This window comes from Labeo rohita, chromosome 12 (assembly GCF_022985175.1).
Source record: "Labeo rohita strain BAU-BD-2019 chromosome 12, IGBB_LRoh.1.0, whole genome shotgun sequence".
NCBI classification, from domain to species: domain Eukaryota; kingdom Metazoa; phylum Chordata; class Actinopteri; order Cypriniformes; family Cyprinidae; genus Labeo; species Labeo rohita.
In genome coordinates, this window is record NC_066880.1 from 16,206,480 (window position 1) to 16,222,566 (window position 16,087).

General features: G+C 36.6%; 1 protein-coding gene across 1 annotated transcript in view; it reads right to left on the minus strand.

The window, feature by feature from the left end:
- Positions 1-16,087, minus strand: part of ablim2 (actin binding LIM protein family, member 2) — a 67,045-nt gene that overhangs the window by 33,556 nt on the left and 17,402 nt on the right. The window contains exons 3-6 of the mRNA XM_051125141.1: positions 4,908-5,091; positions 1,256-1,368; positions 966-1,092; positions 620-713 (exon numbers count right to left, since the gene is read on the minus strand). Of these exons, the coding sequence (XP_050981098.1) occupies positions 620-713; positions 966-1,092; positions 1,256-1,368; positions 4,908-5,091 (518 nt within the window). The remainder of the gene's footprint in view (positions 1-619; positions 714-965; positions 1,093-1,255; positions 1,369-4,907; positions 5,092-16,087) is intronic.

Genomic DNA, 16,087 nt, shown 5'->3' on the forward strand with positions numbered 1-16,087 from the left:
CACGCACCATGACGTTGGTGGAAGTATCAACCCAGTGTTTACAAAGCGACGAAGAGAGAAGATCAAACGGCCTTTACGAAAAAAGGTAAAACAACAATGTTGGACAATTTTGAAGTTGGAGGTGAAAATGAGATGGAATTTTTCACTCTACCCTACCTTTTCAACCTGAGTACACAGACGAAGTGATTACATAATGTGTGAAGATGCGCATGTGCATCGCAGAGCTAGTGCAAGATGAGCATTTGTAGTTAAAAAGTATATAAATTAGCACTTTTTAAAGAAAATAACTGACTGTTTCACTAGATAAGACCCTTATTCCTCAGCTGGGATCATGTGGAGCCCTTTGAAGCTGCATTGAAACTGCAATTTGGACCTTTAACCCGTTGGTCCCAATCAAAGTCCACTACATGGAGAAAAATCCTGGAATGTTTTCCTCAAAAAGAAGAAAGACAAGAACATTTCGGATGACATGGGGGTGAGTAAATCAGCAGGACATTGTTATTCTGGCAGTGAAATAATCATTTAACAATATCATTAAGCCATCCATTCATCTACTTCAATCTATTAACAAATCCATTTATTAAAAGACACCCGACAAATAGTAAAGATTTCTGCAAACCTCAAGTACTTTTCCAGTGATGTATTTCTTGCAGGTTTCACACTGGATGCCAAACATGGCGTGGTAGTCTGCCTCACAGTACGGGATTCCGTCCCTGCAGAACATCAACACATATTACACAAGACGTATTTCTCTTGAACTCAACGATGCTGACAGATCTCTGTTTGCTCTCTGGCCTTGAGAATCCCCTGTTCTTTCATATTAGAGCACATCAATAACATTAAGTCATTCCAGAGGGTTCAGCAGGCTTGCAGATCACCATATCAAATTACTGCAATCGATAAAGCACACACAAGCACCCATCTACACATTCACACACAGAGAAAAGAGAAAGAGTGGGACTAACTTGCTGATATATTCTGCATTAAGCACTTTATTGCACACTTTGCACTTGAAGCAGCCAAGGTGCCAGTGCTTGTCCAACGCCACCAGAGACTGCTCATTTTTAAACTCCTTTCCACAGCCACAGCAATCTGCAGAGAGAGCAAGACAAAAGTGTAGTGTATTGCTAATGAAATGGCAGGGAAAGCTGTCATTGCAGACATTTAGGAAATGAATGAGTGAGTGTGTATGTATGTAAGAGGAAGAGGCTAACATAGAACGGAATAGATTGCAATGCAGAAACAGAGTACTCACTGTGCACAGCCTGTGGGGGTGCCGTGCTGTTGACTGGCACAGGCTGAGTGCATTTCTCACAAATGCACTCCTTCCCATTAAACGTCACGCGGCCCCCAGCTGGAAACGGCTGCCTGCCAGAAATACACACACACAGACACCTCATCAGTCAAGTTATAAAGTCACTTTCACATGAGGATGACCTTGAAACTAGTTTCTCAGACCATTTTCATTTAGGCTCAAATGTAGGCACTATGAAAAACTCACAAAAGGGTGACAAAATTAAGCATTTTAGCATATTCACAGTTGGCAAATATTGTAAGAACTTCACTTGAAGTCATGAGACTATTATAAGTTTATTAATCTTTTAAAATAAATCAAATAAGCAAAGGAAGAAGCATTTTCAAAGGCATAGTTAATTTACATGATCTAAAAAAAAGCAAACTTTCTATTTAAAAAGGAGACATTTAGCCTAAATCTAAAAGAAATGAGGACGGATTGGGCATTGGTTTTTAAGACTGTTATTCCTTCAATTAAAAAAAAAAGAAAAAAGAAATGAGGACGGATGCTGCCAAAATTTAAATTGATTTTATAATTATTATTATTTTTTAAATACATTTATTCAATATATCCTGAAGAAAGCAAACCAGTGTTGTTACTATGAATAAAAAACATTTTCATTATTTTAGTAATAAAGCTGAAAAAATAAAATATACATATTACATTAAAAATGTAATAAAAAATTAGAAAGGCTGCCTTGTCAACTACTAAAGTCACAAAAACTAAAACTGAGATAAAAAACTATAGCTAAACAGAAAAAAAAAAAAAAAAAAAAAAAAAAAAAAAAAAACAGGGTTTAAATTAATTTGGGCTTTAAACAATGTTAAAATTAATTTGGGCTTTAAACAATGTTAACAATATAATTAAGCCATTCACTCATCTACTTCCATCTATTAATGAAACCATTCATTAAAAAACTATCAATCTTCGACCTGCTGTAATAGGTTTTTGCATGCAAAATTATCCTATACATAAATGTAAATAAGATTTCATACCAGTGAACAGCGTTTTAGTGAACAAATTTCAGTTTTTTTTTTAAGTACAAAAAAAATTTTTTTTTGTGTACTGTAACTTAATTTAAGTTCATTAAAAAATCTTAATATTAAATAATCATAAAAAATACATTGTGTAGTTTAAGCTTAAGCAAATAAATACAAATTTAAAATAAAAAAAATCTAAATCAAATTAACATTTTTACTGCTTTTCAAATAAAGCAACATGCAGCATATATAGTCTTAGTATTAGTAAATTACACTTGTTTTACAGTGTATGAAAATAAACATCTTGAATAAATCACCTTTTGAATTCCTCAGAAGTTTAATGTGAATTAACCTAATATTATTAAATTAAAGGAATAGTTCACCCAAAAATGAAAATTCTGTCATTAATTACTCACCCTCATATCAATTCCAAACCTGTAAGACCTTCGCTCACCTTCGATATTTAGATGAAATCCGAGACTTTCTGACCCTTCACAGACAGCAATGCAACTACCACGTTCAAGGCCCAGAAAGCTAGTAAGGACATTGATAAAACAGTCCATGTGACATCAGTAGTTCAATGTAATGTTATGAAGCTATGACAATACTTTTTGTGGACAAAGAAAATAAAAATAACGATTTTTTTGAGGTACTCTTGCGAATGCATGTTGGAGACTGACATGGAAGAGAAAATATTGTTGAATGAAATCATTATTTTTGTTTTCTTCATGCACAAAACATATTCTCAGAACTTCATAACATTACGGTTGAACCACTGATGTCACACTATTTTAATGATGTCCTTACTACCTTTCTGGGCCTTGAATGTGGTAGTTGTGTTGGGTCAGAATGCTCGGATTTCATCAAAAATGTCTTAATTTGTGTTCTGAAGATGTTGGAATGACAAGAGGGTGAGCAATTAATGACAGAATTGTCATCTTTGGGTGAACTATCCCTTTTACTGGTGCTACTACAATGAATACGCAAGGAATAACACCTCTTAGTTGAGTGAAGCAGGCTATCATAAGACAAGCTTGATGGCACTTGTCCAATCGTCTCTTTGGCTGATAGTTCAGTACGAGAGCTGATGATATCACGGTATGTTAAACATCAGCTCTCATGCTCTCAACGCCCAATGGAAGAGTGAAAGTCCAGTCCAATTAACACACCACTGCCTGACACTGAATTTAAAACTAATGAGCTAGTCTATGTTTTCCAGACTCTTTGTGATAGAAGCTGGCTGTCTGTTTTCCTTGGTATAACAATGAATACTCTGTTCCTGTGGTTGTTGGCCCAGTAGTTTGTAAAAATGTCATCATTCAAAAGCAAGAGCTGTTCTGTAGACCTCTGTTCACACCTACCAGTCTGCCATTAAAGTTTTTATAACAGCAGTAACAATAATTTCTTACTGGCAAATGTAGAAACACAATGTGTTGGAATAGCCTGGATAGAGTCATCCAGAGTAACTACAAATGAGATATTTACGAGGTGATTTAAGATCCAGTCGCACCCAGGATACCAATTGGGTACACCGTGTCCACAGAAACATGGGCATTGCTATGGAAATGTAGGAGGGACTCGTTCCGAGCAACATGTCACATGCACATACACAACATCCATTCAGAGACTGAGGGACACCCTACACCACTCTGGAAATAAGTGGCCTGGGAGCAGAGCATACACTTAACATTCTTACTGAAAGCTGACGGGTCCCCTTTCCTTCCCCTCCCCGAGTAACAAGACTGCCTTCCCATAAAATTCACTCACACAACAGTGGCAGAACATTTCGAAACAAAACACCACGAATGGCAACTACACGAGCTAGCATGGATGCACGAATGGAAACACAATAAGTACATTTAGTTTGAATCTCATTGAGATACAAAGGGAATTTGTGCATCCAGGGCATGTAGGAAGTGCTGAATTTGATAAAAATGCACTTGACACAGAGATTATGGTTTATGAAGTTTTAAAGGAACACTCCACTTTTTTTTGAATATAGGCTTATTTTCCAACTCCCCTAGTTAAACAGTTGAGTTTTACCAATTTTGAATCCATTCAGCCAATCTCCGGGTCTGGCGGTAGCACTTTTAGCATAGCTTAGCATAGATCATTGAATCTGATTAGACCGTTAGCATTTATTTCCAGTTGGACAATGAGTCTATTTTCTAAAAAAGTGGAGTGTTCCTTTAAATATGGATTTTTTTCTACACATATGGTTATAAGCCTTTATTAATCTTCCGGAGCTATGTGGATCACATTTTATGAAGATGGATGCACTTTATTGTACTTCAAAATCTCAACAGCCATTCACTGCCATTATAAAGCTTGGAAGAGCCAGTACATTTCTTAATGCAACTCAAAATACATTCGTCTGAAAAAGAAAGTCATATACACCTAGAATGGCTTGAGGGTGAGTAAATCACTGGGTAATTTTCATTTTATGGGTGAACTGTCCCTTTAACAGTGTAAATTACTATTACTAATAAAACTGATATTGAATAAACTATATGATTAAGATTTTGAAGTTTTGTTACTGCTGCTGTACCTTATCCAGTTGAAAATGTTAAACTGAAAACGTAAAGGTAAAACTGTTAAAAGTACCAAATAGCGTGTTTGCATGTTTGTCTTACTTGCAGGCAGCACAGACGAAGCAGCGTGGATGGTATGTCTTGCCCAGGGCGGACACAACTTCCCCTTCAATGAACTCTTCACAACTGAAGCAGCGGGTGCCATAGAGTCGTTGATAATCCAGAGTGCAGATATACTCGCCTTGACGCACAAAAAAGCCTCCCTGAGCCAAGTCACATCCACAAACTGCAGGAAAAAACAGAGAGAGACAGTTAAAGCTACAATGTGTTTACAATTAATGATAACATAAAATTTCCAGAATGCAATGTCATTCATTCACTTGAATGTGTGCAAATCCTGAAAAGTTCACCCAGGTGAGGATATATGGAGCAGAAACATGTTGGTGCTTCAGTGCACCGACACTAATAGTCAGTTGCTAGTTGAACTACGTTTTTAAACTGGAATGTCCTCTAATAAACATACCTAATTTGGGGAATTCTACAGAATTGGTGCAAACTGCACATTTAAGTATTCAAATCTTAGATGTTTACTAAGATCCTTCTATTATCTATTGAAACCTACAATAATATTTAAAATATTAATAAGCTTAATATATATAAAATCAACATTTTGTGGGTACTTTAAATTAGGAGTTGGCTGTCCTGAACCCTAACCCATAAATTTCAAGTTATGAAAATGATCTTGAAAAAATGTTTTTTTTTTTTCCATAGTTTTTAAAAGTATCTTCTTGATACGTCACTACCAAACACCTTTTTTTCTGCAATTAAGCACTTTTTTGGGAATTATTCTATAACATTTAGTTTTTGTATGTGTACCACTGTTTAGAACTGTACAAGCAAACCATTTACTGACTAGCATCTTTAAGATACGTTCAAAAATATCTAAAATCGTCCCTCCCGAGACAGTCACGACCACAACATTTGGTGGAGTTTCAGTAGTGACATCATTGATTTTTTTGGGTGTTTTTCTAGAAATTTGTCAGTACCGAAAAAGTCACGAGCAGTCATCATTGTTTCGTTAGTGACAAAAGAGAACACATAATCATAATATTTGGGGGATATAAACTAAATTTTAGTACAGTTATGCAAATGTTAAGTATTTTATGTTTTAGTAGTATTTTAGTAGGGTCCTAAGAAATCCATTTTATTTTTTCCAAATTCTGTTTTTTCCATTTAAATTTTTTCTAGATTGCATTTTTTTTCCATTTTAATTTTTTTGGACTTAATGGTTAAATTAAATTGTATTAATCAAAAAGCATGTCTAATTAATTAAAGTCATGAAACTTAAACAACTTACCATCAGTTTATTAAAAGTTTAATATAAATTACATGTTTAGGGCCCTATGAAATGTTTATTTTTGCCCACCTTATGTTTTATTGTTAACAAATTCTGTGCTCTAGCATGTCTAATTATTTGAATGCATAAAAACAAGTTTTTATTTATTCTTACAATAGCCTTGTGAAATGTTTATTTTTCTCAGAAATTCTGTGTTATGTATTTTCATTTTTCTGGTTATAAAATGAAGGCATAAAACCAAATTAAACATATTTTATTATTTGGTAAATAAAGGGGATTTACTAATACAATTAAAACTTTGAAGAAATATATGACTATTCTTTAAAAATAAGGTTTTAATAATTTTAGTAGCAGTAGTAGTATTACGTACATTCTCCTGAACAATAGTAATGTATTCCTGCCAAAATGTCTTCACGTTGAACCAAACTTTTATTTCAACAGGTTGCCGTGAACACCCTTAAATTTCTGTGTATATGATATGACGATAGTTTTACTCAAATGAAACGGTCGCTATCAAAACATTACTGTCACTGCCAAAAATGTGCAGTCACTACCGAAACATGGGATGTTTTGTCAAAAGTATACTGAATTATCAACTAAGACGTTATGATGGTTTTTGGTTCAATGTATATTCAAACTAATGAATTAGAAAATAGTTTTTTAGAAAAAAAATTTCCAACCTTGGACCAAATTTGTAGAAGGGCCCACGTACAATATTAATGGATTTATAATTTAATACACAGACTTCATGGATTCACAGCTCATAAGTCATCTGACTGTGATAAACATGATCAAATCATGCATTTGGGTGTGTGTCCATTTGTTTATGTGAGCAGAGTAATTGTTTTGTGTCTAATCAGCACACTATGACATCATCCAGGCGCATGGAGACTGGAGACCGGGTAGGTGCATGAGTGGACTGGACAAAACAAAATGAAACACAACCTTCCTCTAATTTTCCCCTCTGCCTCACTGACTCCCTCCATCTCTCCCCACTCTCTCTTTCCTTTTCTCACAGTCCTTTTTCCACTAAAACAGGAACCACAGCAGGAACATAATACACATGGACGTGTTCCGATGACATCATTTTCAGGGCCGATCCATTTTCCACCTCCTCTGAGGTAAATGATAACTCTGGAATTTCCTTCTCTTTTCTTTCTGTCTGTCCAGAGCTGAGATATCTCATTTTGAATAATAGACGAAAACAAGTCTTTCTTCAGTCCTTGTATTTGTCTGCTTACATCAGTTTAACGGTAAAACATTCTAAAAACGCTATGGTAAAAAAATGAGATAACATTTAGCTTCCTTACTATATACAATAAAATCAACACTGTAATCTAATATGACATTTCATGCAATTTTACAATAATTCATGTAATTGTCAGTACAGAAAGAAACATTGTCAATTCAAAATCAAATCTAGACTATGCTATCCATATTCATTTTATTGCTCTATATTTTTACAATTAAAAATTTTTTTTACAATCCCAGTAATATATAGTATGCATCCGATTCTTTCCGAGCACCGGACAGCCATCCACCTGCCTCTGTAAGATCCCATTTTAAATGACCTCACTTGGCTGTTACATAATAAGCTTAACAGCTTTAGCATTCAGAAAACAGGCCCTTGCTCTCTTTCACACACACCCAAATGCACACACACACTTACACGTGCACTAATTCCCGCAGTAGCACAACACAATGCATTCTAGTAATGTTCCGCTCGTAGTAAAAAACCACAATAACACAGGAATGTTGCTCAGGAAATGGCAGACATATTTTCCACAGCTGCTGAAGAGTGATAGGTTGGTGTCTCTGATATGGAAGGTCAGCTAGGTTACGGGCATATGCGGTGTGACAGTGTGTGAATTCTGTTCCAACTGAATTAAAACTGCCTTTTAAAAAACTGTCCTAAAGAGAACATGTAAGGTAAGAGGGCAGCACACACCCAGAGCAAGACCGAAAAGAACACTGAACTTGTCATTGCATCAAGCAAAATGGATTTTTAATAGAAGCCATGGGTGCTTTATTTACATAAATTTCACTAATGATAGACATGCACCTCAAACAATGACAATTTTTTGAATAATCCTAGTCAGTTTCATAAGATACTTCTAAAAGATTGTAGACTGGTTTGAGCTTTTTAGTTTTACTTCCGCAAAATAAAAAAGGTAATTTGGAATTTTTATCTCATAATTCAGACTTTTTTTCTCAGAACTGCATGATATAAACTCGCAGTCACAACTTATAAATCAGAATTGCATGATATAAACCCATAATTTCTAGAAATAAAGTCAGAATTGCGAGATATAAAGTCACAAATCTGACTGTTTTTCTCACAATTCTGACTTAACTTACAATTGCATGTTATAAAGTCAGAACTACAAGACATAAACTCGCAATTCTGAGAAAAAGTCACAATTGCAAGACCAACTCACGATTCTGAGAAAAATATCAGAATTGTGAGTTTATATCTCACAATTTTGACTTTATTTCTCAGAATTGCAAGTTTACATCACATGAGTTTGTATCTCACAATCTGATTTATAACTCACAACTGTGACCCTGGATCACAAAACCAGTCATAAGGGTAAATTTTTCAAAATTAATATTTATACATCAATAAATAAGCTTTCCATTAATGTATGGTTTGTTAGGATAGGACAATATTTGGTCGAGATACAACTATTTGAAAACCTGGAATCCAAGGGTGCAAAAAAAACAAAATATTGAGAAAACTGCCTTTAAAGTTGTCCAAATAAAGTTCTTAACCATGTATGTTACTAATCAAAAATTAAGTTTTCATATATTCACAGTAGGAATTTTACAAAATATCTTCATGGAACATGATCTTTACTTAATTTCCTAATGATTTTTGCCATAAAAGAAAAATCAATCATTTTGACCCATACAATGTATTTTTGGCTATTGCTACAAATATACCCCAGCGACTTAAGACTGGTTTTGTGGTCCAGGGTCACAGTTGTGAGTTATATCTCACAATTCTGAGAAAAAAGTCTTTTTTTTTTCTCATATTTTTAATTAAGTAGCAGACATGGACTTCCATAGATTTTTCCCCAGTTAAATTTGAACCTAATATATAAAAACAGCTACAGCTACATGTTCATATACAATGATATATTTATACCTTGTGAGAAAAACAATAAGTGTAATATATAGGACACCATGTTTCAAAATTAAATAACTAAAAATAATTAAATTAAGTTAAAGTAATATAAGCCAAAAACAGTCAATTATAAGAAAAATAAGACTGATTAACTATTAAAATATCATATACAGAATATTTTCTTCGGATTATGATGACAGTCAACACCTGTTTTACTCTTTTTTGTAAAATTACTAAAAAAAAATCAGTTACTAATAGGGCTGTTAATAGAGTAAAAATACACTGCCCTCCAAAAGTTTGGAAACACCCCTGGCAAATTGTGGTTTTGGATGATATCAGCAAAAATCCTTATTTTTTGGTGCAAATAGATTAAAGTAACTTGACATTATATTTGAAGACCAGCAATAATCATTTTCATTTTGATTACATAATAATGCCAATATATACATGTCAAAGTCAGACATGCCCCTTTGCCAGCTGTGATCCCTGGTTACTGGTTTAAACTTGGCCCAGGTTTTAAAAGATTTTTGCGTCAGCACACCTTAATAGCTTCAACAACTGATTGCCAATTAAGTTTAGGCCCAGATTCTGCAGAGCTGTAATAGCTGATAATGGTGGACATTTTGATGAATCAAAAATTTAAGTTTTTTCTATGTATAAACTGTTTATGTAATAAAATATAGTAATAGTTTGTGTTGTCCCTTATCAGTGCAAAATTATCACAAATTAAAAAGGATTCATGCCAATATTGTCCAAAACCCCACTTTTCTAGGGCGTTTCCAAACTGTTGGAGGGCAGTGTAGTTGTGATTGAGGAGAAAGTTATAATATCAAATGTGTGACAAATTATTGCATTAAACATTTATTATCTTAATTAATTGACTCTGACAGCATTCCAAATACTTTTCAATAAAAAAATTAGTGGACCCCCAAGCTTCCCACTGCAGCCCCTTGAGGGTCCCTGGACCCCAGTTTGCAAACCTCTGCTCTAAGTACACTTTTGCCCATCAAGTACTGAAGAATGTAACCCAAACCCTGCAATGATAAGAAGTCCTCAACACTGGGCACCACAGGGTGTGTCTTTCACCCTGCTGGTATATTTAGCTCAGCTGCAGATAGAAAACAACACCTGAATAAGAGGAGTGAGGAATGGCTGTGAGCAATGCTGCTCTCATGATCAAGCACATGCAGCAGTCCTTCCTCAACTGAAAGTGAGCATGTATAATAATGTCAGCTATCATTTTGAAATCTAGAGGATGTTTTCATCCAAAACAGCAAATACCAGAACAATTCCAGGAACAGCCCACCCTGGGGTTAAGTGCTCCAGATGGACACCCCATCAGCACCTTGAGAATGAACACTTTGGGTGCTTACGCTTCTAAAAATGTCACACCTGCCATATGATGACTGAAGTTTGGGAAGGTTATAGATGCGGGAAGTCTGATTTTGGCTTACAAAAAAAAACAAAAAAAAAACAGCACAGCTAAGGAGGTTATACAAGCAGCACTAAAAAGAGGATGGGTTGGGCTAGGAGAAATGGAACATGGAAAAATTATGGTGGAGGAAGATAAGCAGACTACGGAATCTGGAAGAAGTGCAAACGAGAAATTGGGAGGGTGAAATGAGTAAGTGAACATGGAAATTTGAGCATCTTAATATTGGACTCGAAATCAAATCTCTGGGGCGACATTCTTGACATGTCTGACTCTCTGAAACCTAAACTTTGCAATGCAACTAGAGCACGTAAACAAGAATATAAAAATGTGCTATGCTGCGGCTAGTGGGCAAAACCAATTCCTTCATACAATCCTCACCTGTAAACCTAACGGATACTTTTTGGAACAATCTAGGAAGCTATGGGTGAAAGGTCAATGGGAAACCGCAGGGTTAAATCTCTTTCCTCAAAGCCAAGGAATTGCAAAAGCTAGCACCAATGACACGTAATTGGCAGGACTCACATCAACAGAGGGAAGAGTTTTATTCCTGTAGGGTAATATAACACCTCTACACACAGTCTAAGCCAACACTAGCTAGCTCTAGTGCTCCAACTGAATTCTCTGGCAAACTAAAATGGCGCTGGAGTGCATGCTTTTGGGAGTTGGCTGGCTGGAAAGGGTCTGCTGTTCCTCTACAAGAGAGGGGTTGCGTTTTCACATCATGAGATTAAACATTTAGCAACAATGAAACAAGAAAGGCTACTGATGTCACATCTGCCTTAGAATAAATTAGAACAAAAGTAGTATGTCATATTGAGTATTGTGTAGAGAAATTCCTTGAGATCAACTAGATGGCAGCAGTTTCAACAAAGCAAAAACTCAGTTTATACATGCAGTTGCTTCCTTTGTACATTGTAGTGTAAATTTGCGATCAACCAATCTTAAAATCATAAATTGTTCATGGAACTGATGGAGCTGAATAGCTGGTGCCAATGGAGATAACCACCAACAGAGGGGAAACCGAAGGCCACGGAGAGTCAGGAGACCACCTCTGGCAAAGCTGGCAGAGATGTCAACCACAGCAGAACAGAAGCCCACTATGGCTGAGCTGGAGAATACAAGGGGGCACCAGAGGAAGAGGAGACCTAGGCTGAGCAGGGGACCTCCAGGGTTGAACAGAAGACCTCTGGGAATCTGGAGGCCACGGCAGAGCAGATGACCAGCATGGAAGAGTAGGACACGATGGCACCATGAGTGGAGACCACCAGAGAGCAGAGACCAAACGAACCAAATGAACCCTGGGGCAGCCTCTATGGATGTAACAGACCAGGCATAGATGGCCTCTGTGGTCATAACAGAATGGGAAGGTAACACAGGGAGTTCAGTTATGGCATTCCTACCCATGACAGAGTGGGCTGGTAACCCAAGGAGTCCAGGGAAGGGGTCCACCTGGCAGTAAAGGGGCCAGTCGGAGGAGTCAGAGACAGCCCTACTGGTGATGAGAGTAAACTTTGAAGAGTCAGGAATGACCCTCCTGGCTGTGAAGGGGAACTCTGACGAGTCAGAGACAGTCTTCCTGGCCACGATAGGGAACTCTGAGAACTCAAGGATAGACCTTCTTGTCTTGATGAGGAACTCTGAGGAGTCAAGGACGGTCCTCCTTGTCAGGATAGGGAACTCTGAGGAATCAGGGATAGCTCTCCTGGCCAAAATGGGAAACTCTAAGGAGCCCTCTAGGAGAGCCACAGCAGATGCTGGGGAAGTCACAGAGGACATCACCACCTCTAAAGGAGTTGTGGAAGTGTGTGGCCCAGGCAAATAAAATGACAGTAGCTACTACTGGAAACACTGATGACAGGGGACAAACCTCTGGGACCACCAGATGGGGCCTCAGAGACAACCAGACTTGGGACCACAGGGTTAGGGAGCACTTACACTACCAGACATGCGACCACTGAGCCAGGGAGCCCTGAGACCACTTGACTTGAGAGAACTGAGACCACCAGACTTTGGACCTCTGGGCTAGGGAGCATTGAGACCAATGGACCAGAGAGAGTTGTGACCACCAGACCAGGAAGGACTAAGCTGCCACCAAATTTGGCAGTATCAAACAAGAGAGCACAAGACCACAAGACTCTGGACCAAATCATAGCCCATGGTGTATGGGGAAGAACTCATGAGTAACACATAATCAAAGTACTGTTCCAAGGTTGATGTTGCATATACCTTCTGACAAGTATGATTTTATGGGCTCATTTTGGCCAAAACATTTAGATGCAGATGATTTATTAGAAAATAAGATAAAATACAAACCAATACAAAATACAACGTCATTTAGAAAACATGTAAGTGTACTCTTATTAAAGGATTTGTTCACTGCGGAATAACAATTCCTGATAATTTACTCACCCCCATGTCATCCAAGATGTCCATGTCTTTCTTCATTCAAAAGAAATTAAGGTTTTTGAAGAAAACATTCCAAGATTTTTCTCCATATAGTGGGCTTCAATGGGGATCAATGGGTTGAAGATCCAAAATGCAGTTTCAATGCAGCTTCAAAGGGCTCTACCTTCAATTCATTGATCTCCATTGAAGTGCACTATATGAGAAAAATCCTGGAATGTTTTTCTCAAAAACCTTAATCTCGTTTTGACTGAAGAAAGACAGACATGAACATCTTGGACAACATGGGGCTGGATAACATTGAGGAGTGAACGAATCATTTAAGGTCAATTATGGCATTAAGTACAGGTATTTACTGTCTGGTACTGGACTGTCGGCGGTACTTTTGAGGTTGCGACTACCTCATCATAAACACAGTAGTGCATCCTGCAAATGATGCGGAAAACAACACTATTAGGTATCAAGACACCTTTGGCAATGATCCTCGCCTCAATGACCTGATGAACAGAAGAACACCTGCATCATCACCTTCATTTGGCAGAGGATCACAAGCTCCAGCTGTGACAGTCACCTTGAAAGTCCTGAGCGTTCACTGCACTACAGCACAGAGTGTTCTGTTCTACCTGATACTGAGTGTCTCTAATGACCTGCAATTACACACTAACTTAATCGATAACTAACATGAGAGCAAATTAGTATGCACTAGTATAATAAAGGAAGCATGGGCATGTAACAACATGTTCCAGACTGTCAACACAGCAGAGAAAATAGAATATGATAAGAAAACACATCTCTGAACAAGCACATACTGTGGACATATCCAAACCGGCCACACATGAAAGGCCTGGGCTACTAGCCAGACAGAACTAGAGCACTCAATACTTATAAAGCAGCAAAAATATATATATATATGCACACACATACATATACAAAATGGATTAGGCAGACCACTCATCCAACAGAGCAAAGCAAAATGTATTTAATTATGATTAATTATGGTTCATTATCCTCTTTTAGCTATTATGATATATTAAACATCATTTGAACATCAAGAATTAACATCAGTCCAAAACCAAAGTAAGAAAGGGAATAAACTGTATTTGTTGTTGTACTGTTGCGTAATGTCATTTGCAATATGGCACCTTTTCCATATTGCAAATTACAATAAATACAGATGTATCGCTTTAAACGTCATATTACTTTTTCATCTGAGATCCAGTGAGTGTAAAGAGCATATAACAACTATATAAGTGGGTTAGTGGTATTAGTGTTATTGTGATACCTAGAATGTGCACTACAAATCAGCTGCAGGCCTTGAAAAGAGATCACAAAACAGAAACAGAATACCCACACCATTTTTAGCATATTGTCTGATGTGAAATGACATAACATAGATGGGCTTTAAATTACTGGAATGACCTATTATGCTAGTCAACAATACTGTAATACCAGGCTCTTAAAATTAAATAACATAAAGTTTACACATCACCATGTTTTTAACTTAAACACACACATTTACCTGTCTAAATCATTCTTATGTTTTATATAAAGCTATAGTGTATATACAGTACAGTACAAGAGAGATTATAAAACGTGCATGTTATTCTTTATTTAGTACTGACCGGAATAAGCTAGTTTACGTAAGAGAGGTTTATATATACTCCACTGAATTTATAAAAATGACCCCATTCAAAAGTCTACATACCCTTGAAACTTAATACTGTGTCGTTTCCTGAATGATCCACGACTGTTTTTCTGTTTTGTGATAGTTGTTTATGAGTCCCTTGTTTGTCCTGAACAGTTAAACTGCCTGCTGTTCTTCAGAAAAATCCTTTAGGGCCCACAAATTCTTTGGTTTTCCAGCATTTTTGTGTATTTGAACCCTTTCCAACATTGACTGGATGATTATGATTTTATGGTATGATTTTGAGATCCATCTTTTTACACTGAGGACAACTGAAGGACTCATATGCAACTATAACAGAAGGTCCAAATGCTCACTGATGCTCTAGAAGGAAAAAACATGCGTTAAGAGTTGGGGGGTGAAAACTTTTTTTGCATTTGAATTAAGGGTAAATTTAATTTATGTCTTCTGGGAACCATGTACCTATCTTCTGTAGCCTCTGAAGGGCAGTACTAAATGAAAAAAAATATGATATTTAGGCAAAATAAGAAAAATGTACACATCTCCATTCTGTTCAAAATTTTTCACCCCCCTGGCTCTTAATGCATGTTTTTTCCTTCTGAAGCATCAGTGAGCATTTGAACCTTCTGTAATAGTTGCATATGAGTTCCTCACTTGTCCTCAGTGTGAAAAGATAGATGTTGAAAACATACATTCAATGTTGGAAAGGGTTCAAATACACAAAAATGCTGGAAAACCAAAGAATTTGTGGGACCTGAAGCATTTTTCTGAAGAACAGCAAGCAGTTTATCTGTTCAGGACAAACAAGGGACTTATGAACAACTATCACAAAACAGAAAAACAGTCGTTAATCATTCAGGAAACGACAAACGGTATTAAGATCCAAGGGTATGTAGATTCAAGCTTATTCAGGTCAGTACTAAATAAAAATTAACATGCAAGTTTTATGATCTCTCTAACTTTGTTCAAATTATGAACATATTTGCATATTCTGCAAGGGCTATGTACACTTATGACCACAACTGTACAAGTACTATACACTCAACAAAATCCAGCATTAACTATCAACAAAATCTTTTATTATTTTATTTATTAATGAATCATTTTCCCCAATTGAAGCAACCCCAAATGAGGTTTTGTCAGACGAATTTCTGTGGACAACTTTGACCCACAAACTATGGTACAACTCCCAAGCATGCATAAACACACAAACAGAGCACAGTATGTAATAATTAAAAGTACGCCACTGTGCAAGCAGTTTTATTTATAGATGAGCCAGCATTTGTAAATGAGCAGCAAAAAAAAATCATAATGC